The sequence below is a fragment of the Lacerta agilis genome, chromosome 9 (assembly GCF_009819535.1).
Source record: "Lacerta agilis isolate rLacAgi1 chromosome 9, rLacAgi1.pri, whole genome shotgun sequence".
Lineage (NCBI taxonomy): Eukaryota > Metazoa > Chordata > Lepidosauria > Squamata > Lacertidae > Lacerta > Lacerta agilis.
Window position 1 is genome coordinate 18,948,002 of NC_046320.1, and position 24,915 is coordinate 18,972,916.

The 24,915-nt window shown below is 43.5% G+C and overlaps 1 protein-coding gene across 1 annotated transcript in view; it reads left to right on the forward strand.

The window, feature by feature from the left end:
• The first annotated feature begins 886 nt into the window (after positions 1-886).
• The window catches only part of MTMR7 (myotubularin related protein 7), a 34,887-nt gene continuing 10,858 nt past the window's right edge, over positions 887-24,915 (forward strand). Inside the window, exons 1-7 of the mRNA XM_033160580.1 lie at positions 887-1,262; positions 11,448-11,570; positions 12,510-12,672; positions 17,053-17,210; positions 18,093-18,221; positions 18,910-19,044; positions 22,549-22,681. Of these exons, the coding sequence (XP_033016471.1) occupies positions 1,239-1,262; positions 11,448-11,570; positions 12,510-12,672; positions 17,053-17,210; positions 18,093-18,221; positions 18,910-19,044; positions 22,549-22,681 (865 nt within the window). The 5' untranslated portion in view covers positions 887-1,238. The remainder of the gene's footprint in view (positions 1,263-11,447; positions 11,571-12,509; positions 12,673-17,052; positions 17,211-18,092; positions 18,222-18,909; positions 19,045-22,548; positions 22,682-24,915) is intronic.

Genomic DNA, 24,915 nt, shown 5'->3' on the forward strand with positions numbered 1-24,915 from the left:
TCCCCTTTGTACACTTCAGACACCTGCAGTTGCGCTTTGAGAGATATGAAATAACACGTAGACAGCAATATTAGGTATTTACTTGTAACGACTATCAGTAACATAGAAGAGGAGGTGGTTTTCACAGGGGCAGCTTGTTAACACGCAGGCAAGAGAAAAGCTGTCCCTTTTGCATCTGGTCACCCTAAAAGCGACAGGATTCTTAAATTTTGCTCCAGCCTGGGCTATTGGGGGGGTGTGTGTAATAAAAATCAATAAAAACCTGAGGTCCTGCCCTCCCTCCAAACAAAAATATTGGTTACGCTCATGGCCTGGGTTTTGGTGCCATGTTTTCACAACTGTTTGGCAGGCTGCAACTTAACAGGTGAAGCTCTTCCTTCGAGAGAGAGCAGATTTAAGATGTAGCTGCCAAATATAAAATGGAAGAATGGTATAAAGAGGTGTGGGATATACCTGTAGCTATTGATGATACACTGACATGCTATTAAGATGGGGAATATGTGGGTGAGGTGATTTTGAAGAGACATGGAAAGTATTTGTATAATTATTTTCAAAAAAAATTATTTAGTTTTTCAGATTTTGAAATTGACAATTGTCAAACGACCAAATGTATTTGCAGGATTTGTCAAAACGGAAGGGGGTCAAACCATCGCAAAAAAGGCGTTGGAATTTTTGGCAGGTTGGATAGTTATGATGAAAGGGTCTCGGGGGTGGGGCGCTCATTTTTATTTATTATTTTTATTTATCATTATTACTTTGTCAAAATAATAATTAAAAAAGATGCAGCCACTCGCCTTTCTGAAGAAGAAACAGACACAATGAGTTGTAGGGAAATGTTTCACCAAACGGAGGCCTTTCCTTCACGGCCTTCCGAGGACGACGAGGGCAGCACCTGACGGGAGGCGCTTGTGCTTTGGTTGGAGATGGGGGCCAACGGGAACCCGGCAGCCTCTAGGGCCTGGTGGCTTCCCTCCAGCCGGGAAGCCTCGGGCTCCTGTGCGCCTCGGAAGCCGAAAAGAGCGGCATGGCAGCCGCTGCAGGAGGCGGAGCCAAGCGCTGACCTGGCGGCATCGGAAACAGAGGCACCTTCTCTGGGAACCGCTTTCCAGCCATCCCTCCCCTTCCCAGTTTTCCTCTGTGTTGAGGTAACGGCACTTAAGTCTTCATAAGGCCCTGTGACCCCCTCGGCTGTTGCGAGGCGTGTTGTGTGAGAGAGAAATCCCAGGGATCCTGTCGCCATGGAGCACATCCGAATGCCCAAGGTGAGTACCGGGAAGAGAGATGGATGCTCGCCTTTTACATCCTTGAAAGCGCCCTTTATTTCTCCCGTGAGTGGGCGAGGCTGGGGTGCATTTACACCCCCCCCCCCCATAAAACAAAAAGTGATTTATTATTATTATTATTATTATTTAAAATAAACCTCTTCCATCCTTTCCTGGCTTTTCATAATTTTTAATGCCATTGGCTATTTAAAGCAGACCTTGTATTAGGCTCAGAATATTTACCAGACTGTCTATAATATAATTGCTTTTTTTAACTCGTCCATAATGCAGCAACCATCCCTGAAAACGGGGGGGGGGGGGGGAGGTGTCTTTCCCCTTCAACCCCCATCCCTTTCCGTTCTGCTTTTTTCACTTTTTTTGAAATTAAACTGGAGGCCTCTGCCTGGCCGTGTCTGCTGAAAGGGGTTGTTGTGGTGGAAGAGACCCTACCGTATTGATCTTCTCTAGGCAGGTGAAAAATAGGATTGCAGCACACAAAAAAGGGCTCAGAATATGATGTAGTTTCTCTACAGGAATCGTAGGAGAATGGTGAAGTTAAATGAATTCCTTTTGGCTGAATGGATGTGGAATGATCTATGGCGCTGAAGGGGTGTTTTGCAAATGCTGATGATATATTATTAGCCATTGACTCAAAATAATGGCTTCTTGTTCTTTGGTCTTACATCACTAGGCCTCTGACTCCCAGACAGGAAATGGGATATTTGATCCTGCTTAAAACAAAACAAAACACTGATCCTATAATTTTACCCCTTTTTGTATCTTAAACAAAAAAGGTTTCATTTATAGCATTTATTCCAATACTTATAAGAAACAATAAGAATTATGTGGCTATATCTAGTCGACATAGTCTTGGAGGATTTTGTTCTTTTCTTTTTTCCAAAGTGATTATGAAGGGGAAACAGCATTGATACAGTCATTTTAGACAGTGTTGTGTGTGGTGGGCAGGTGTGGGCTGGTTGGGCAAGCACACAATTTTCTTATTTTCTGTTTATTTTGTCAACCAAAGTCCCTCGACTTTCATTTAACAAATCAAGTTTCTAGCTCCTGAGGTTTGTTTAGAAAAGCTTGGCAATATTCCCACTCATGTCATCTTCCTTTGTATTCTTCCTTTCTTGTCAAAAATTCCAGTGACTACTATGGATCCAGGAACACCCTCAGGCTATGTACCGGTAACTGCTCCTTCAGAGGGAGGATCTAATTCTTGGACCTGAGAGTCACTAACCCACAAGGCCTTATCGTGCCAGGATTCAATTTCAGTTTATTAATCCTCATCCAGCCGCCACTGCATGCAAACACCACTCCAGGTGCACCACACCTGCCCCAGTTGTTAAGGAGAAATAGAGTTAGGTGTCATCCGCATATTTGTGAAACATTGCTGCAATGCATCCAAGTTACAGGCCCCATTCCTTCTTTTTTGAATCATGTCACTTACTTCTTTTACTGGTTGGCTGACAGGCGTGATTTCTGAAGCATTTTCCCCCTGGTACCCAAGGAAGCGGTGCTGCAACAGGATGCTTGCAACAGGGATGAGAAGTCTAAAACACATTTTGCCCAGATGTCTGCGTTGCCAGTGGCAACCATGAAAGACTACCAACCTGGATCAGGACCATTGTGGACCAAAGGGTTAAAGCTCCCACACCATGCTATATAGATCAAATCTAGATCAGGTTCCCCCACAGTTGCTATTTACTGTGTGTGTGTGTGTGTGTGTGTGAGAGAGAGAGAGAGAGAGAGAGAGAGAGAGAAATAATAATGCCTCAGTCTCCTTTTCTACTGCTTCATGTTGTTGATGTTGTACATCAGCTCTCCAAGAAACATAGGATAGGACATTGGAAAATAGGGAGTAGTCCTATACAGAATGGGTCCATTAAGCACAATATTGTCTCTTATGACTAGCAGCAGTTCTCCAAAGTTTAATGAAGAGGTCCTTCTCAACCCTATCTAGAGATGCCAAGACTTGAACCTGCAAGCCTCTGCATTCAAAGCATGTGTTCTACCACTGAGCTACAGCCTTTCCCTGGTCCAGCAACTTTACCTGTAAGAAACAAGTACCGGTATTGATTGTAAATGATTATGAGCCATTAGTGTGGTTTATAAAGAACATCCTCTGGGAAGCTGCTAAAAACTAAAATATGTCCTGAGTGAAATAATCTTCTGTTGACAGGCTTTACCATAAATGGCAGCCAAAGGGGATGGGGGACGAAACCAGATCCCCACCTGATTTGAAAATGCTTTGTGCTAACTGAAAGGGTGGGGAACCAATGGTGCTAAAGATCAGATTGACACCAAAGATATGAAGAAGACACTGCACTGAGTTCACCTTTTTTTTTAAAGGCACATAAAGTGTACTGTTCCTCCCATTTATATCATTGTAGCTATATATTGGCAGCAGAGCAATTTAAGTTAATTTCCACTGAACATGCCAAATGAGTCCCTAGCGTCTGTGTTGTAATAATAGCACAAGGCATTCATTTGATGTTGTATCTGTTTGTTTAATGCAGCATTCTGGGTGGTCCAAGTTGTCCTCAAGTTCCAGTTTTTCCATGTTACTGAGTCCTTTTTTTTTGTTAAAAGTATTTAGGTTATTTCTGGGGGAAATGACATTTGTATCAATGTTCTTTTTTATTTTATTTTTGTTTTCCACTTGAATGGGCTGAGATTAGCTCAACCTGTGGGTCTTCATGGACTACTTAGTGCAATATGAATTTGGGACTGACTCTAAAGTCCCCTTCAAAGCTCATCAGGCTACTACGGAGCATGTAACATGTGCAGAGAAGACATGGGCATGTTTATGAGCGTAACTTTGTTGGGAACAATATTACATGAAAAATGTTAGATCTTGGATTTATGTACACAGTAAAGCATCCTGTGAGAGATGCTTCACACATTACATTTTTTGTAGACACACTTTACAATATGTTGCTCAAGCAGCGACATTCATTCATTGGCTGTCTAGCAACCCTTCATCAATTCATGATCCCAGGGCAGGATTGAACACCCCCTACTAAAAATGTAACAATAAAATTTACATGCAGCTCATAAAACAGCAGATAATAATATATAATAGCACAATATGGCACACATACAACAGACTGATTTATGACTCTCCACATCAGGTCAACTCCCTACAAAACGCTAATATTTACTTAACTAGTACTTAAAAGTGAATGGTGTAGCACCAGTCATTTATTAAAGGTGAGTTCCAGAAGTGAGATGCCATCGCAGAGAAAACCCTATCTAATGTCACCACACATTGAGCTTCCAGTTCCAGGCCAGTTTTGTGATGTGAAAATACAGTAAACTAATCCATGGCTATATTAAGATGTTGATATAATTCTGGTGTCAGTTTCCTTATGGAAAAGTTAGACATGACACAAATATTTTCTTTTCTTTCCAAAGGGATGTCCGAGTGTCATGTCTTGACAGGTTCATTAATCGGTATAACATTCTCATGTATTTATTTTAAAATAAACAGCTGGCTACTTATGTCTCTCTGTGTGTGAGCATTGTTGCATCCTTGCACAAGGTTTGTAGCTCAGTGGTACGGTACATGCTTTGCATTATAAAGGTCCCAGAATGAATCCCTGACATTTAGGTAGAGTTGCTGGGAATTTCACTGAAACCCTGGAGATGTGCTGGCAGTGTGCCTGCAGATGAAACTAGGACCCCATACATTTAAAGAAGGGAAAGCCCAATTGATAGAGCACGAGACTCTTAATCTCAGGGCTGTGGGTTTGAGCCCAATGTTGGGCAAAAAAGGTTCCTGCATTGCAGGGGATTGGACTAGATGACCCTTGTGGTCCCTTCAAACTCTACAATTATTTGATTCTAGGCATTTTGCCACTTTAAATAGTCATGGCTTCCCCAAAAGAATCCTGGCAAATTGTAGTTTGTTAAGGGGAGGTGTCGGGCGAAGCATGTTTGTTGCACAAGAGTCTTTTAATTGCATATCCTGAAGTTGCTGATAGGTGATAGAATCCCTCTTGAAAACAGTGGCAGTGTGGAGGCAATCCCCTGTCTGCAGCTCAGAGCTGTGCCTTTACACGGAAACCTTTCTAAATGGCAGATTCTGGTGTTTCCTGTGTTTAAGTTCTACAAGTGGAGAGAAAGATAATTTGTGGTGCGATCTGGCTGACCTTGTTTATAGAGTGCTCTTTGTCCTACTTATTAGCACTTGGGGCTAGAAGATTCTCGTCATCCATCTATTCAGTCTCATAACTTCCTGCTGTTAGTCTAGTGATGCGAGCTTGAGGTCATCTAAGGAAAAAGACAGCATGACTATTCCTCTTGGACACGCACCCATCTCTCAGCTATGCTTCTCCCCACGCCCCCTCTGGCTTGGTGCTAATGTTTTTTCTTCATTATCAGCCTCCTAGAGTAGAATTTAATCAGGAATCTACACTGTTCTCACTTGGAGAAGACACAAGTCTAAGTTGCTAGTTTTGTGCTTGTTTTAATCAGATGTGTGAATCTTCAATTGTAAAATCCTATTTTCCAAACAAGGTTGGCTGGCTGTAAGCAATGTTATCCAGATTGCTGTTGTACTGCCTTGCAACCGCTGTATGACTGGCAGTCTCTTGTCACAGTAACAAAACAAGTTATTGCATTCTCCATGGCTTTTTAAAACTAGATCCACAATCAAGCTTCATTCAACAAGTATAAAATATACTTAGGCACACATGATGTCTTGGAACACCCGATGCAATTTGACTGTAGCCATAAAACCTTCACAGGCATTTAACATGCATTCAACATAAAGTATCTAGAAAGAGCTTTGCAGCTAGCCTATCTTGAGGACTTGCCTATCCCTTTCCCAAATACAACATCCCTTTTCTTGAATGACCTCCCAACAGCCTTGTTCAGAAGGTCAGATTTTAAATTTATCCTCTGAAAGTGCCCTACATCTGTTTGCAATTTTGCATTCCCTTTAACTTCTATATTTTGCTTTCTTCCCCTTTTCTCTAAAAAAGTGTTGTGTTGAATTTGGATCCACTTTATATATATCATGTAAGGGGTTGCCATAGACACCATAAATCCCTTGACTGTGTTCTGCTTAATGCCCTCTTTGCTCCTTTTAGCCTACAGCAACCAGGGTCATGGGGAAAAATATATCAAGATGGACACACATGACTTTTAATAAATACTTTAGTCAGTTGTGATTTGTGTGCGTATGCGACCACTCAAGGGACTTGGCACTCATCACTATGATCTCTGATACCTCTGTAATAGGGATGGGGAAACTCTGGCCTGCGAGCCTCCCCATTGGGACCCCCCCAAGACATGCTGACCCGCCCCACACCTCAGATTCTGAGCACACAATCATGTGGTAACAAGATGGCTTACCGATAATGTAGAAGTTGGATCCAAGGCAAACGACACAACCCAAGCATTGGCATATCATGTGGTATAAAGTCTTGCTTAAAATGAAAACAATTTAAAAATGTACAGCTTTGCTGGTATCTTACCCCATATCAAGACCACCTTTCAGTGAGAGAGGTTTGCCTCACATAACCTTACGAATCATTGCCCAGACCCCAAAGAAAGTCACCACTTCCTTGCATTGCACATTTCTAAAACCAGAAATTAAAGCCAATTGCAGTTCACAGATTATTACTCCAAAATTTCACTACGTTCTTCGAAGGTGGGCTTCCAGAATCTGAACTACCACATGTCCACCTCTCTCCTCTGACAAATTGGAGAGAATACTTTGAAGGTTTAACGTTTAAGTCACATTAATCCTACAGTAAATAAATGTGACTTAAACTTCAAACCTTCAAAGTATTCTCTCTGGTTGCTGCTGATACCAATTTCAGTAGGTGTTTCTGCACAGTTCCTAACCATTGAGCACCATCTATAACTAAGGATTTAGTTAATTAATCAGTAAGATATATGTAAAATGTCAAAGGCTCCAGGAATACTGGGGAAGGTGGCAGCGAGATTGTTACCATGGGAGCACTGGATTGGCTATGCTGGTGTGCCTGCCCCGCCTTTTTCCATCACCTTGCTCCACCCTACCCAGTATGTGGAAGCAGTGGTGCTGTAGAGAGGCAAGGTCCATGGCACCTCCCCTAGCCAGGGGTGTACCCAGGATCAAAACTGGGGGGGGGGCAAGCCATGGTCGTTCAGGTTCAAAAACAAAAACAGCTTCAAAAAACAAAAACAGCTTCAAAAAGCAGAAAAACTCCCCCCCACCAAACAGAAAGCCCCAAATGGCTGAAAAACTCAGTTTCCCAGGATCCTCAGACCTCTCAAAGGAACTACTCACCATGCAAGAGAACTCAGTTTCGCAAGCTCCCTTGCAACGATGAATCCCGGCAAATTCAGAAACTGTTCCTCTCTTGCTAGCACGATGTAGCGTGGATACAAAAAGCAGGCAGACGAGGAAGGATGAGAACCCAGGCTAAGACCATGGTCAGCCCTCGGATTCGCCCCCCGACACTGCCCAAGTCTCAGCCTGCATCCCCATTTGACCAAGCAGGGTGCAGGCTAGGATCCGGTCTCTGATAGGCACGCCAGCTCTTTGTCGGCATGAGGGAGGGGGAAACAGCCGGCGCAACACACACACACACACACAGTGGCCAATTGTTATTGAGATTTTGGGAGGGGGAGAAAGACCGGTAGGAGAGCTTTTTTTTGCCTTTTAGGCTGCCGATAACCATTTAATTTTTTTTTTGCCTAGGGGGGGCAGCTGCCCCCCTGCCCCCCGGGTACGCCCATGCCCCTAGCTGCTGGACACTCCTTAAAAGCATTATCTTTTGAATGTTTTGTCACTATCTTGATTCTAATGTGCTCTTGGATTAGGGACTTCCATTCTGAAAATGATTGGTTGGATTTCTTTTTTGAACTGAAAATTGTCTCCCCTTAATTTATCAAAAATGTATACTAAACATTGTGGGTATATGCAAGTATATAACTGAATATATTTTTTTCATTTAACACTAACTAGACTCCTAGTTAGTGCCTAGGTTTTGCAATTTGTGTCTAGTACGGTATATCGCAGAGCAAACTTTGTTCTTTTCAGGGCTCCTATTGGCCTAAAGTACTTTGATGATCTGGCACTAAGCTGCCTTAAGGGTGAATTTTGAGCTGACATCGCACAGTTTGTTTCTCTACTGGGAATGATGTGAGATGCACAAAAATAGTTCCCAGAGGCCAGAGCTTGCTAGAAAATCTGTGTCTTCAAAGTGGTTTAGCTTTCTGCTTTCTGCAGCCAGCTCTTGACATAGGTCACTGAAGAACTAGCCAAGACGTAGGTCTCATAAGAACTAGCCAAGAAGTCAGTGAATCATTATACTTAAAAAAACCCAAAAAACTGGGTCACGTCCTGGAGTTCCACTCTTAACTCATTTGTTACCAAACTAGATTCTCAGTAGAGAAAAGGGCAAGGATGAGCTGTCATAAAGGCACGAGAGTTTAGCTCAAATGAAACCACAGAGCATACAGAAACACTCCATAGATCTATTTGGTTAGCTTGGCAGAAGTTAATTTTAGCTTGTTCAAATCCCCACCTACCTTGAGCTCTGAATAGACTCTTAAAAACATGATAATCCTTTAGATGTAGCTAGGTTATGAATAATTGTTAAATTTCTAGCTGCTTTGTCTCTTGTGATGTGTTTGAGGTGGAATTTGTGTTTAAGTACCGGTATTTTGTCCCTTTTCTATTTCAGAAATCCTGATACAGTGGTACCTCGGGTTAAGTACGCTTCAGGTTAAGTACACTTCAGGTTAAGAACTCTGCTTAAGAACAGAAATCGTGTTCTGGCGGCGCAGCGGCAGCAGGAGGTCCCATTAGCTAAAGTGGTGCTTCAGGTTAAGAACGGACCTCCAGAACGAATTAAGTACTTAACCCAACGTACCACTGTATGTGTATGGAACACATATGACTTTAACTCATCTTTAGTTTACTTATTTAAAAAGGAAAACAAAAGAAAAGTTCATTAGAAAATATGAGTGTATCTGCTGTAAGTTGCTGCACAGAATTGTGAGTAATGTCACATACAGTCAGCAGCAAGCAGAACCAGGTGGCATCTTGCCATTTTTACAAAAGTTGTTATTGATAGTTTTATTGAGATTTTCACAATTTTTATTTTGCAAAGTACAAAAGGTTCCAGCCACTCAGTTATGACCAGTGCTTTTTTCTGGGGGGGACGGGAACGCAGGGGTATGCATACCCCTAAATGTTTTGTGAATCTAAGTTTGGCCACATTGAGAGACAGTATTTCAATATGAGTAGGAAAATGAGAGTACCCCCAGTGGCGTCGCTAGCCTCTGCGCTGCTGGGGGCGGCGGCAGCGCAGAGGCACCCCCTGGGGGAGGGGCACGACGCGCGCGCCGTGACGTCATCATGACGTCACGACGCACGTGTATACAGAAAGGGGGGATTTCCCCCTTTCCGAGGCTTTTTTTTCGGCGGGGGGGTGGTGGTGACCAGCGAGGAGGGGGTGACGGGTGACCCCCACCTCGCTGGTCGCCCCCCCCCCCGCCGAAAAAAGCGGCGGAAAGCGGAAAAAGAAGTAGAGCGGCGCTTAAACGCGCCTGCTCTGCTTCCTTTCCAGGCTTTCCCCGCCCCCCCCCCGCGGTTTTTTCGGCGGGGGTGGTGGTGACCAGCGAGGAGGGAGTGACGGGTGACCCCCACCTCGCTGGTCGCCCCCCCCCGCCGAAAAAAAGCGGCGGAAAGCGGAAAAAGAAGTAGAGCGGCGCTTAAACGCGCCTGCTCTGCTTCCTTTCCAGGCTTTCCCCGCCCCCCCCCGCGGTTTTTTTCGGCGGGGGTGGTGGTGACCAGCGAGGAGGGAGTGACAAGGGTGACCCCCACCTCGCTGGTCGCCCCCCCCCGCCGAAAAAAAGCGGCGGAAAGCGGAAAAAGAAGTAGAGCGGCGCTTAAACGCGCCTGCTCTGCTTCCTTTCCAGGCTTTCCCCGCCCCCCCCCGCGGTTTTTTTCGGCGGGGTGGTGGTGACCAGCGAGGAGGGAGTGACAAGGGTGACCCCCACCTCGCTGGTCGGCCCCCCCCCCCCGCCGAAAAAAAAGCGGCGGAAAGCGGAAAAAGAAGTAGAGCGGCGCTTAAACGCGCCTGCTCTGCTTCCTTTCCAGGCTTTCCCCGCCCCCCCCCCCCGCGGTTTTTTCGGCGGGGGGGTGGTGACCAGCGAGGAGGGAGTGACAAGGGTGACCCCCACCTCGCTGGTCGGCCCCCCCCCGCCGAAAAAAAGCGGCGGAAAGCGGAAAAAGAAGCAGAGCGGCGCTTAAACACGCCTGCTCTGCTTCCTTTCCAGGCTTTCCCCGCCCCCCCCCCCCGCGGTTTTTTCGGCGGGGGGGGGTGACCAGCGAGGAGGGGGTGACAACCCCCCTCGCGGGTCGCCCCCCCCGCCGAAAAAAGCGGCAGAAGCACCCCATCCATGTGCTGCTGCTCCGGGGGTGACGGAGGGAGCGGCGGCGCGTGGGAGTGGCGGGAGGGGCCGCCGCTTGACACCCCCACCCGCCGCTGCTCACCCTGTCACTGGGGGCGTCCCGCCCCCACCGCCCCTCCCCAGCGACGCCCCTGAGTACCCCTTAGTAAGACTAAATGATTATGAACAATGGGTGGTATTTTACTTGGAGTACACCCCCTGGAAATCATGAACATGACTAAATTAGGTACATTAATTTCAGTGGATCTACTTTGAGTAAAACATAGTTGAATGCCATCCATTGTATATAGACATGTAATTTTATCACCCAATTTTAGCATGTAATTATATTACTTATATTTGTTTGAAAACTATTGACTTTACTTTGATTATATTCTTTCTAGTTTGTACCTTTGTCTCTGTATTAATAAATAAATCTTGCCACAATTGGTTTTATATATAGTTTGATACATTTTATGTCAGTTTGTTTTTAATGTTGGATGGTATTTTTAATTTGTATATTGTTTAATGAAACCACATAAGCAAATAACAAAGAAAATACATAAACGAAAAGTAAATTTGGGGTGTAAGATTAATATTCTATTCTATCTCTGCTAGTCTCTTTAATCTTGCCACTTTTGAACAGTGGAAAAAGGTTGGCATGTTTAACATACGTGGTTTCTTTTGACATAAAACCAGTTTCATAGAATTTTATAGAAATTTGTATTTTTTAATTTTATTGGAAGTATTGAATTGCTTGGTTATGCTCTCTCTCTCTTTTAGGTAGAAAATGTCCGCTTGATTGATGGAATATCTTCCAAAAGGGCTGCATTAGGGACACTGTATCTAACAGCCACTCATGTGATCTTTGTAGAAAATGAGTCAGACACCCGTAAAGAGACATGGGTATGGCAATTTCTATATTACAGCTCTGAGAATCCTATGAAAGTAATTTCTACAACTCTCATTTTATTTTTATAACTGCAGAATGCCCTACAAACGTATGCTGAACAAATTATAGGGGAGTAGATATATCTTTGAATGCATCCTGTAAAGTTTGCTAATTTGTCCTCTCCATTGATTTTTTAAAAGACTGTGTGCAATATACACAGACTTTTAAGTAAAGACTGGATTATATGTATGCATGGAACATAATGGGTATGCATAAGGAACTGCCAGACCACTGAGTCTGACGCAATGGCAGCAAATGTACCAGAGAAAGCTCAAAGTCTAGGAACATGGGAATTTGCCTTACACTGAGTCCATCAAGTTCAGTGTTGTCTGCACCAGGGGTAGCTAACGTTATGCCCACTTAGATGTTGCTGAACCATGACTCCCATCATCCCGACTCTGACCATTGGCCATGCTGACTGGGTCTTGGGGAAGTTATAGTCCAGCAGCATTTGGGGGCACCATGTTGGCTGCCTCTACTCTAGAGACCGACAGCAACTGTGCAGGGTTTCAGATGGGACTTTTCCAGCCCTACCTGGTCAACAGGGAGCTTCAGACTGGAAATGGAATGCAGTGTGTAAGTTTCAGCTCTTCGTTATGGGGAGTTCACCACAACGCTGATGTAGAGCTCATCCGTACTGGTTCAAGACTCTGTCATTCTTCTGCTTCACAACAGCGTATTGTCCAATGTGTTGCTCCCTCTTTTCACATTGTACATTGCATGGGCTGGGTTGTATTCTTTTAAAGTTGCATGTATTTTGTTGCTGTTTGATTATTTAAAACATTTAGTCATTTATTAAAAACATTTGCACCCCACTTTTCCTTGGCAGAGTTCAAGGTGTCAATACACACACAGCACACAGCACAGTAAAAAAAGTTGCTTCTCCTTTTCAGGTTCTTCACAGTCAAATCTCTTCTATCGAAAAGCAGGCTACAGCGGCTACTGGTTGTCCTTTGCTGATTCGCTGCAAGAATTTTCAGAACATCCAGTTCATCATGCCTCAAGAAAGAGATTGCCATGATGTTTACATATCTTTAATCCGTCTGGCACGCCCAGGTATGGAATGGAAGTTCAGAAGGATACAATCTGGAAATTAGCCTGAACAAATGCTCTCTCTTATTTATCTTGTGGTGGACTGCTGTCATGCAGTTTGTAAAAAGAAAAAGAAAAAACCTGATGCTGAGGAGGCTGTTATGATTCTCTTTCACCCAGTGTACAAACAATGCAATATCTGTTTGATGTCTTTCAAAAAGGCTCTGTGCCATCTGATAGCACAGTTGTAGAAAAGGCATCTCCTTTCAGCATTTGATGATCATTTCATTCCTCTCTCTTCTCTTTAGCCTTTCATGGTCACACTCTTCTCTGGTTTTGCCCATAACTCTGGCCATTATTTCACTATTTCTCTTTCTCCTTGCAGGGAAGGTTCCATAGGACAGGAACCCTTCATTTTATTATTTTTAGTTTTTTTCTACCTAGCTCCATTAATCTTTTAATATCAATCAGCACGTTTACACAGCTGATTTAGAACTTTATTTCTCATCCTCTTGTTATGTAAACCTGCAGACTGGGCCTGAATTTAGTTTTAGCACAGCACGAAGGTGTTTCCTTTTTACCACTATTCAGAGGTGTAGCTGTGTTGCAACATAACCAACAAAGGATTTTGTAGACTGGAAAAGGTGTAGAAAGGGGAAACCAACATGATCAAGGAGCTGGAGAAAGCCCCCTTTGAGGAAATAATAATGTGAGCAAGGAAATATGTAAAGGTTTAGTGGGTGGTGCCCTGAGGCTGTGAACTTCTGGAAGGGTATTATCGAGGAAGATTTGAGAACTCTTTCTGCTTAGGTTGTGACAGATGGTTCTGGCGACATCCCACCATGTTCCTCATTCCTGCCAACTGTGTCAAGCACTTCTAATAACCTACAAATATGAATAAGCTTTGCACCTCACACTTTGTGACTGAACTGTTGATAAAGCCTTGAATTGAAAATAGGACATTGTTTGTTCTAACTTGATCTAGCTGTGAGAGCTCCTAGCCAGTGATGTGAGCCGGTGTAATGGATGACTTTAATGCATGTTTTGGACGCTGGTGAACAAATACACGTCAAAATTCCAGCCAGATCTTTCTACTTGAGATATTTCCCCCCAGGTTAAATATAACAATGTACATAAACAGATGGAACAGTGCACATAAACCCATGCCATGACAATAAACAGATGGAGGCAGAAAAGTCTGAGTTCCAGAAACTGTTCAAACCCTGCCCTCATCTATTTTTTGAATTACGGTTTAATGTTCTGAAAGTTTATGGATTAATTTCCTCTCCATTTCTTGTGTACAGCACTCCTTTTGTACAACATAGATTACTAGTTGTATCAATCTACATATTCTAATCCTGCTCTAGTCACATTTAAAATGGGCATTTATGTGTGTCCAGATGCGCTTGACTATTGATTTAAATGTGCACCCCATTGAAAGCAATGCAGTGAAGTAAGTTTTTTCAATAGTGCTACATAGGCATGTTAGTCTCCGCAGCAAAATAACAAACAGTCTTAGGGCACCTTTTTTTGCTTGGGTTGTATCCAATTTAAGTTGTACTCACAATAGAACCATTGAAATATAGTGGACCTGAATTAGTCATGGCCATTAACTTTAATGGATCTACTTTGAATAGGACATAGGTTGGCTACAACTCTTTGCCTTTAAGGTGCTGCAAGATTTTTCTGTTTTGCTTTTGAGAAGTAAGATGGCATCAGCGCTTGGATACACTTCCAGTGCCAAATCCAATTTGTGCTGGCTGTTCCTGATATGGCAAGTAATTCACACAGATGGATTCGCTTTACTTCTTTATGGATGACACTGGAGAAGCTTTTGCAGGGCGCAGAGACTTCACACCATACATGTAAAGCAAATTTGTTCCATTTTAACTGTTGTGGCTTCCCCCAAAGAATTCTGGGAACTGGAGCTACCATTAATTTATTGCACTGACATGCATTGCTTTACACTTGTTTACACTGGACTTCATTTGCCATTTTACTGCCCATTAACTCAGTTTGGAGAGGTCCTTTTGGAGCACAATCTCTTTTTGTTTTCATAACCCCGAACAATTTAGTATCATCGGCAAACTTGACAACTTCACAGCTCACCCCTAACTGGAGATTGTTTATGAACAAATTAAAAAGCACATAGCCCATTGCTGATCCTTGGGGGCCTCCATTTTCTACATCCCTCCATTCTGGAAACTCTCCATTTATTCCTTTCCTCTGCTTCCTGCTACTTAACTAATTCCTGATTCACAAGAAGACCTCTCCTCCCATTCTGAGCACGTTGCAAGCATCTGCATATAAGGGACTTAGCTGTTGCAAGAGCCCTTTATTTGCTTTGGGTTTATCCCACACGGCAGTCTTGTTAGTTGTGCTTTGGCCATTTTATGGGACATAAATTCATAAAATTGTAGGGAAGAAAGGAACCTGAAGGTCACCTGTGACTGGTACCTTGCCTTGCCGCAAGCCTCCCTACCCTGCCCCCAATGACAACATTTTAAAGAGATTAACCCGTAACATCCAGTTAATTGTTTCCTACTGTTATAGAACAGGATGGAACAAAACTGAATTCTCTGTTTGCTTCTGGATCTGCCTTCACTGTGGTAGGGTTCACAGGTGACCAATGGTAGTCTGATGTCAGGTTTCTGCTGGAAGATCCTGCTGTAATCTACTAAGCCTTTTCCTGTAGATAACAGTCTAACTGCGTCAGTCCTCCTGAACATAAAACAGTTGGCTAAGGTGCTCTCTCCCCCTTATTTCATCGTAAGAGTGTGCGATGCACACTTTCTTTTCCTCTTAAGGTCAAAAGAAAGAAGAGGCAGTAACTTAGCCGATCCCTACCTCGCCAAAGTGGCTGTGCACTTTGTAGCACAGAAATTAAGTCCTATTTAAACGTGAAGTTAAGTGAGGGAATAAAACTTGGGGGAAAGTTAGTAATGATAAAGTAAGGATAATAGAATTATAGTGCCTTACGCCATCAACGTAGCTGCGTTGGGATCTTCATCAGCTGATGGTCATAATGCTGTCAGTTGACTTGTCGAAACACTTTTACTCAAAATAGTTGATTATGGCTATTTTAAGAAATTGTATTACAGTTGGTGTCTTCCTTTATTTTGTTGTTGTTGTGTTGGTGTGCAGTTGCTCTTTAAATCTGTTTCATCCTGTTGTACGTCTTCTGTTGTTGAATACAAAGGTGGCTCATAAATGTCGTAAGATAAAATTATAGTTTTTTTTGCTTGACTTGTGTTCAGACAATAAACGCCATCTTAAGAACCAAAACGAACATTTTAATGGCATTTGCAGGGCTCATCGGCCAATTTTATTTATTTATTTATTTGGTGCCCAAGTCATAGGTGGGCAGAGCATTTCTATGGAAGTGTGTTTCCATGAGAATCCATGCCAGAGCTCATGTCCACTTCAAGTTGCCCTCTGGATCAATGTGAGCTGCGTGGGAAGTGAAGATGGCTTTTTCTTATTTCTTATTATGTTTTGGTTTCCCTCTCTAGTGCTGGTTTAGTTCTTGAGTCCTGCAGTGTGTTGAGGTACAAGGAGACTTTGGATCCTGCCTCAACATGCCTTCACTGTAGGAGGCAGTATGAATGCCATTTGCTTGGAATCACAAGTGGGGAGAGCACTGTTCTATTCAGGACCTGCTTGAGAGCTTCCCATAGGCATCTGGTCGGCCGCTGTAAGAAAAATATGCTGGACTAGATGGGCCTTTGGCCTGTTCTATAACAAACAACAACAACAACAACAACAAATTATTTATACCCCACCCATCTGGCTGGGTTTCCCCAGCCACTCTGGGCGGCTTCCACACAAAAGATTAAAAATACATTAAAACATCAGTCATTAAAAACTTCCCTAAAGAAGGGCTGCCTTTGGGGGTGCCTATAAGTAGAGTGGTACTGATGCGCATTCCAGAGCCACTCAACTGGCCTCTGGCCACCTGTATGCTTGCAGCCCAAGTTACATAGTACCAGTAGGAGAAAAATGGAGCAAGCATAGCACATCAAACCAGTGGTCTGAGCAAATGAATCAAATGACAAGCTGCTAACAGAACAAGTAAACTTGATAAAACACAAGAGCAAGAAATGCAGCTCTTAACATCAGACACCCTGCCTGCCTCCCCTCCCAATCAGGGAAAAGGTTAGCTGTCTGCAAAGTTTGGCTGTAAAGTGTCTGGACAGGCAGCATACAGTGCTTGTTTGAAATCCCATCTGGATTATTCATATACACAAGTGCAGTCCTCCCTAACGAATTGCAAGCTTCACTGGTTATCATCTTTGAAAAATGTGACAGCTGGCATAACTAAGTGAATAAAAGTTGGTATTTGTGATGCAATAATAATAAATCAAATGGATAAATAGTGTGTTTCTCTTTTTCCTTGTCCTTCAGTTAAATATGAAGAGTTGTACTGTTTTTCCTTCAACCCCAAACTAAACAAAGAGGAGCGAGAACAAGGCTGGAATCTGACAAACATGAAGGAAGAGTATAATCGGATGGGGGTCCCAAATAATTACTGGCAGCTCAGTGATGTCAATAGAGATTACAGGGTGAGTGGCTGCTACCAAAGGTGTGGTACTTGATAATGCGGAACACAAAGGACAGCAGTGACCACTTATCTTCCCTGCATTCCCCTGGTAACTAAGTGACCCAGTTCAGGCATGATTGTGGAGTGATAAATCATGGTTTATGGAGTTGTGTGCTCATGTGCTCTTCTCTCATGCCTTCAGCTTTTGGGTCTTACATCTTGGCTTGTTAAACCAGTTTCCTGTGACATCCAAACTGTGGTTTAAGCACTGCTAGAATAAACCATTTCCCCTCTTTGGACATCATGTGAAAGTGGTTTTAAAAACCAGGATATTAGCACCAAAGCTGGGTACAGGAGGATAGTGGCTGAGCAGTGTGGGAGTGCATGGGCACATGGTTTGTTATTTGGCTGATAAACCATAATTTATTAGAGCAACATTGTGATGTCTGAACTGGGCCAGAGTACAAAGAAGTTGTGTGACACAATCTCATGCTTGGCTTTGCTCCCCCCATCATTCTGTTGAGTGCTTCTTCTGGAAGTAAAGGAAATTTTTGAGTTCATTTAACAGAATGATTGAGTTCTTTAACAGAAAGCTTTCAGGAAGATGCAGAAAGGGTTTTGGGTGGTGCATCAGAGCATGGGAAAACATCCAGGTCTAACATATAAAGCACTCTTATTTGTTGATCTCGGGAAATATGGAATTTGTGTTTTTTGTGAGACAGTGCAAGCTTTCAAACTTTGTTCAGTTATTTTTTGCTTTGCTTTTTCTTAAGCGTACTGAGCGCAGATATGGGTATTACTATTTGTGAGTCCCTTTGAAATTATCCTTAGGTGAGTCTTCCAGAAGATCATGCTGTGTTCTGCTTCAAGGAACTCATCTTGATTTCCTTCTGTTTTTGGACAGGTCTGTGACTCTTACCCCACTGAAGTGTATGTGCCGAAATCAGCCACTGCCCACATCATTATGGGAAGCTCTAAATTCCGCAGCAGGAGGCGTTTCCCAGCACTTTCATATTACTACAAGCAGAATAACGTAAGTGTGGGACTAAAACTTTTCAATGATTTATTTCACTTAGACTGACTCTTCATTTTCTACTAGCTAAAAACCTTGAGGGACAAATGATAATTGCATCAAGCAAGGAGTTGGACTTGATCACCTGCAATGCCCCTTCCATCTCTGTGCACTTTAATATGCTCCTTAGCTACTCAGTGGTGTCAGTCTCTCTTCTCCATTGGAGTGAGAAGAAATGGAGGCACTGGAGGGGATGCATCACTTAGGCACTTCTACAACCTCATATATTTGTAGTAACTGGAACGTAAGAGTTGGGAGATGCACAAGGAGAAAGTTCTTACAGAGCCTCTGGGGGTATTAATGCTGAATCCTTTGCCTGGGTCTTGAATCATGTGTGGGAATGCAGTTGAGGGGCGTAATAGGTACTTCCTTGAAACCGGCAGATATGTTGGGGGAGGGGGAGAAGAAGAGAGCCTAGTTGAGATTCATTTTATTTATTTATTTCATAAAACTTACCGTATATACCACTTGAGTGTAGAAAACCTGAAAGGGGTTTACAAAGTGGTTCTGTGCTTAATCCTGATATAGGCTACATTCAAGAGGCAAGCATTTGAAGGGTTTGTTTTCCATTTCTAGATGGTAAATTCCCTTTGGTCGTGCTAAACGTGTTAACTTGAATATTTCTGTCTCTGTTTTTGTTTCCTCACAGGCTTCCATATGCAGGAGTAGCCAGCCTCTCTCAGGCTTCAGTGCCCGATGCCTTGAAGATGAACAGATGCTTCAGTCGATCAGGAAAGCAAATCCAGGAAGTGATTTCATCTATGTTGTTGATACACGGCCAAAAGTAAGAAAATTTGTACTCTGTGGTGTATGTGCTTATTTTGTGGTAGCTAATGCCAATTACAGCCTGACGCGTCTCAGAAGATCTACAATAGCATGCCTGTAGAAGTATGTCAGAGGTCATCTGAATGAGTTGGATGGCACTGGGTGGCATTGAAGTGCCTTGTGAGCTTGCTGCTACAAATCTCAGAAGATGGAAATACGGTTTTGCTTAGCCCTTTTGTTGTGAGTTCTGGAGTTAGAGGAGCAGCAAACAAATAGTCCTAAAACTATGCCTTATAAATTATGTGTTACTGAAGCCGGGGGGGGGCCACTGGATCCAGAGGATGTTACATGTAGCTCCATGACCTGACACTGTGGCAGAATCAGCATCTTAGGAGCATGGCCCAGCACTGAAGTATGCAAGCTTATTGTATGTGTGTTCTTTCAAATATCCGGGAAAGGCTATCGCATGATTTGATTTCTTCTTCCATATTGCAAAATAAAGTACTTTTGAAGTAGAATGCTGTAGCTTGTAGTCATGGGCATCACCAGATTGTTGAGCACTCCCAACTTCCCTGATGGGGGAGGGGGGCAATTCAGTAAGATTTGCTTTCCATTGAAAGACCAGTGGATAGAGAGTAACTTGTGCAGCCAACTCCCCAATTCCAGTTAATGCCAGGTAGAAAGTATCAGGTAGTACAATCAGACTCCCTCCCTCTCCTTTGCCAGCTACCTGTCTCAAACCTGATCACTACAGGTCAAGACAGCCAAACTTGCAGCAGAATAATTTTACAGCTGCCTGATGCTATGAGCTCTCAACATTGTGCCATTACTTGACTGGTGGTCATTCTGTGCTGTCACGGAACACTAGCAAACATTCTAACTTGGTTATGGGCAATTGCTGTAACACCAATGCTATAAATACAATAAAAGCCCTTGAACTTAACAATCATCAGGAAAGCCTTACAGACCTGCAGTAGAATGCATTGGATTCTGGTGTGAGTTTTGTCCCAGTTTACTTGCGCTGCGGTCAGAACTGCAAATCTGCCACTGATTTCTCTTTTTGAATGCATCTGAGATGCATCCTTATCTCTGATAGATTTAGTTACAGGTAGGTAGCCGTGTTGGTCTGCCATAGTCGAAACAAAATAATAAATAAAAAAATCCCTTCCAGTAGCACCTTAAAGACCAACTAAACTTGTTCTTGGTATGAGCTTTGGTATCTGAAGAAGTGTGCATGCACATGAAAGCTCATACCAAGAAAAAACTTAGTTGGTCTTTAAGGTGCTACTGGAAGGGATTTGTTGTTGTTGTTTTTGTTTCTGATAGATTTGACAAAGTTAACATTGGAAGCAGAAGGGCCCAGGATGGAAGGGTCTCTTCTCTCTTCAACTCGTGATAACGTTTGTTACTTTGTCAGCAAGTTGAAAATTTTCTTCTGTGCTGCGCACACGAAATTATAAAACTTCCTGAGTTACCTCACTTTAAAAAAGTGTTTATTACTAATTAACTCACCCTAGCAAATCAACACAGGCCATCAAAAATTCAACATCTGAGAGCCAATCAGCATATTTATGTAAATCCACTGCGGTACTGTAGAGATAGTGCCATCTTCTGGATATATTGTGATGTTAAAAGCAGACTTTGCTTCAACAGCACAAAATAAATGTTAATGCAACTGGATAAGAAATAGCCATTTTATTTTATTTTCATGCTCTCCCCTTTTAAAGTGGCAACCATAATATATGGAATGAGCATTACGCCACGAGGACTGGGTGGGTGCTAACCACGATCATAGGCGCTAAGAGAAAAGTGTAAATGTTTGTTGGTTGGAAAAGCCATCGTGATTATTTTGCTGCCCAAGAAGCAGCTGCTGTTTTAGTTTTCCGACGCCACTTGCATCGAAATAAGCATCCATCAATATACGTTACAGCCAGTTCTCAGCACACCATCACATTCTAGCATGTGGGGTGGGGGGAGGATTGCAGCAGGCTTGATTTTCGCAATGGATGTGGCCACCAGGAAAAATGAGTGGGTGCAAATCTAGACACGTGTGTACTTAGAAGTAAGGCTGTTGAGTTCAATGGGGCTTACTTTCCAATTTACATCCCGGTTGGGTCTCTGGATCACTGCCCAGATAAGTATGGGATGGTAGTCCATATTGGAGCATAGGAATTTCCCTTCTAGTGAGTCAGGCTATTAGTCTTTCTAGCAGTAGCACAGTATTGTTGATGCTGATTTGCAGTGGTATCAAGGAGGGGGTCTTAACCAGCCCTGTCTGGATATCTCGTGGATTGGAGCTGGAACCTTTTGTATGCAGAGCGTGTGCTCTGCCACTGTAAAGTTACGCTTAGGGACCATGAGAAGTGGGTACTTCTGTCCCAACACCAGGCAGTTTGGCCCTAACTGACAGGGATTGTGTGTGTGTGTGTTTGAGATTCAATTGTGTGCCTGTGTCAGGCTTTGGGGGATCAGATCACTCCCCAGTGGCAGCAAAGAAGCAGATAAAAAATGGAAGAGTTCTTACCAATTAGTTTATTCAAATAATCACAGCGAGAGACAAAGGAATGCAGTCTCTCTCTAGAAATGGCGTTGCTCCAAGTAAAGTCCCAACCTCCCTTCGTCTCCCCTATTCTACGTCACTCCTGCGCCCACTAATCTGAGCCTTCTGCCGCTGAGCTCTCTGTTCTACTACCTTCAATGCCTGTCTGGTCCTGGGAGAAGGGGGGCGGGTCAGGATTGCTTTCCAAGGACACTGAGTCTGTCAGCTGTCTCTCCCCTGGTGCTTCTTCTACTTCCTGCTGTTCCTCTTCCAATATTTCCCAGCTTCTGTCCTCTGTAGCCTCTGAATTACGCCCTTCTGCAAACCACTGATCTAATTCTATACTGTCCTCCTGTTCTCAGGAAGGTTAAGGAGAAGGGGGCCCCCCACCATTCCTCCTCAGTCTAGCCCCTGACAGACTGTAGGCAGAGGACCCCAGGTATCCTTGCAAAATTTGATTGCTCCAAAGTGTTGCCACCCCAAATTGCACCGCAGGTTGTAATGACAACTGAGAACCATTTCTGGCACAGTAGTTAGGGTGTTCGATTTAGTCTGCAGAGCACTGAGCTCACATTCCTGCTCTGCCACCAAGCTCACTGGGGAACCATGGGCAAGTCACTGGCTCTCAGCCTAACCCACCTTCCAGGGTCATTGTGAGGATAAAACAGAAAGTGTGTGTCTTGATTAGCACTCGGAGTAAGGTTGGAATAAAGACCTGGGGGCTGAAAAATATAAAAGCCTCTTAGTTCTCGCAGCTCAAACGTCAAAGAAAGCTCCAATTTTACTCTGATCCCTCCTCCTGCCTGTGCAAATAGGTTTAAAAGGTGGCCTTTAGTAATTAGATATGCAATGGAGTGAAATACTCCTGTAAGTGTTTTTGCTTTTGTATATACTGCATGCTGTTCCTTTGTCATGTAGCAGAATGAGCACCATCTCCTCTGCAGCTCGGTGTTTTTTCTTTCTTCTCTTACTCCCCCTCTGCAGCTCAATGCAATGGCAAACAGAGCAGCTGGGAAAGGATATGAGAATGAAGACAACTACTCCAACATTAAGTTTCAGTTCATAGGTATTGAGAACATCCATGTCATGAGGAGCAGTCTCCAAAAAATGCTGGAAGGTAAACTTTGTGGTTTTTTTCCTCTTCTGTGCTTTTGCCTTGTGCCCTCTCCCATCTTTCACACGTGCTTTTCGGTGCAGCGAGATCCTAAGTGGAGAGAGTTAAAAATGATCAGTCATCTGCTGTGTGTACTTCTGTGTTTCAGCATCAGATATTGAAAATGTGGACTTTGTCCTGTCCCCAGTGTGGTCTGCTGAGGGCCCCTGCCACTGCTCCTTTATATTTTTTTAATTTTAATTTTATTTTTTTAGTTATTTGGAGGAAGCCTATTTTTATTGGAGGGCATTGCCTTTTTGTTTATTTGCTTGAAGGGTTTGGGTGTTTTTTTGTGGGGAGCATCACTAGTTTTTCTTCTGTGAAACGGGCATTTTGTAACGCCCATGACAGTTCCATAGATTTCAAAATGTGCTCCTGGGCCCAAAGTGGTTGGCGATTTCTGGTCTACCTGAGCACGTCTGCCGTCTGCTCCAAAACGACAAAATTTCCTGGGTGCATGCCTGAATGAAATGAGCTGTGCACACTTGTGCTTTATATGATATCAGAAAGGGGAGTGTGAAGAGAGCTGTTGTTTGCAGAATACTAAAATTTGGGTGTGGGAATTTTCATTAAGCAAGCCACACTGTTGCACATCAAAACCATACATTTAAAGCACATGGCTTCCCCCCACCCCGAAAGAATCATGGGAGCTGTAGTTTGCCCCTCACAGAGTTACAGCCCCTGCACCTCTAATAAACTACAGTTCCCAGAATTCTTTGGGGGAAGCAAAGTCACATATTTCTCAGGCTCACCTATCTCGCAGGCTTATTGGGAGGGTGAAATGAGATTAATCCACATATGCTATTCTCAGCCTTTTGGAGTAAGGGCAGGATACAAATATAAGAATCGTAGACTTGTAGAGTTGGAGGGGACTACGAGGGTCATCTAGTCCAACCCCCTGCAATGCAGGAACCTTTTTCCCAATGTGGGTTTCGAACCCACGACTCTAAGATTAAGGGTCTCATGCTCTACTGGCTGAGTCATATCGGTTCTGTTATGCTTCCTGATTAAGTAAATTTAAAAAATTGGACCAGTCATTACCTCTTTCTCTAGTATTCATAGTTAACAGGGTTGCATTCCTCACCAGCCGCCAGCTTTCCCTGCTGGAAAGAGAAATAAGGTCATCTTGTGAGTTGCTGAGCTTGCCAGATATTTGAGTCACACACAAACACACCCACCCACTAAGGGTTGTCTCCTGTGCTTAGGGCCAGATCTGTCCCAGATTCTCCTCTTTGCAGACCCTTTTTATAGATTAATGCTTTTTGGTGCAGATATGAAGGTGCCAGTGCAATCTAATGGAGCTTTTGCTTAGTTATTTAATTCCTCACAGTTGAACTCCATATCAGCAGGAGTTCTCTTGATGTCTATATGGTTGCAGGCCTATAATTTAGGACTTTATGGACTTTGCTCAGTAAAGTGGAGAGCAAATATTGATTCTGATATGGGTGGAAGGCTCTATTTTGACTTTATCCTGCACTTTGCAAACAAGAGGCAGCCATCTCGTTTTGAATCCAGCCGCTAATTGCTTGTGCTCCCATCTGCATGAATACATAAATCATTGGACAGGTTTCTTGCTGTCAGCAGTGGGCCATCAGGAGTTCTGTGAGATGCCATTTTTTTTAAATGGCCTTATGTGATAGATCACTGGATGGAAGGTTAGCTGAAAGGACTCTGAGTTAAGTAAGGGCATATGTGTCCAAGCATCAAATTTACAGGTACCTGCAGAATATTTGCTTATCCAGCCAGGATTTTCTACTCTAGGAATAGCCAACATGGCATCCTCCAGATGTTGTTAGACTCCAACCCTCAGCCAACATAGGTAATGGTCAGGGATGATGGGAGTCAGAGTCCAACAGAATCTTCAGAGGACCACATTGGCTATTCTTCACCTATTTCAACTGGCTCTTCGGGACCTTGGGCCCTTTCACATCAAACTACATGACTCCTGATCCTTTAGCTGTAGATGGCTGGGATTAAATTTGGGAGCTTAATCCTATGGGACGGATCTGGCCTTAAACTTGGGTGCTCTGCAACTTGGTTATCATCTCTTCAGTCCTTCAAGCTACCATTCTTCTCCTGGCATTCTCTTTGGCTTTAGTTGAATTGCTTTAGGGTCTCTAAAGGTAAAGGGACCCCTGACTGTTAGGTCCAGTCGCGGACGACTCTGGGGTTGCGGTGCTCACCTCGCTTTACTGGCC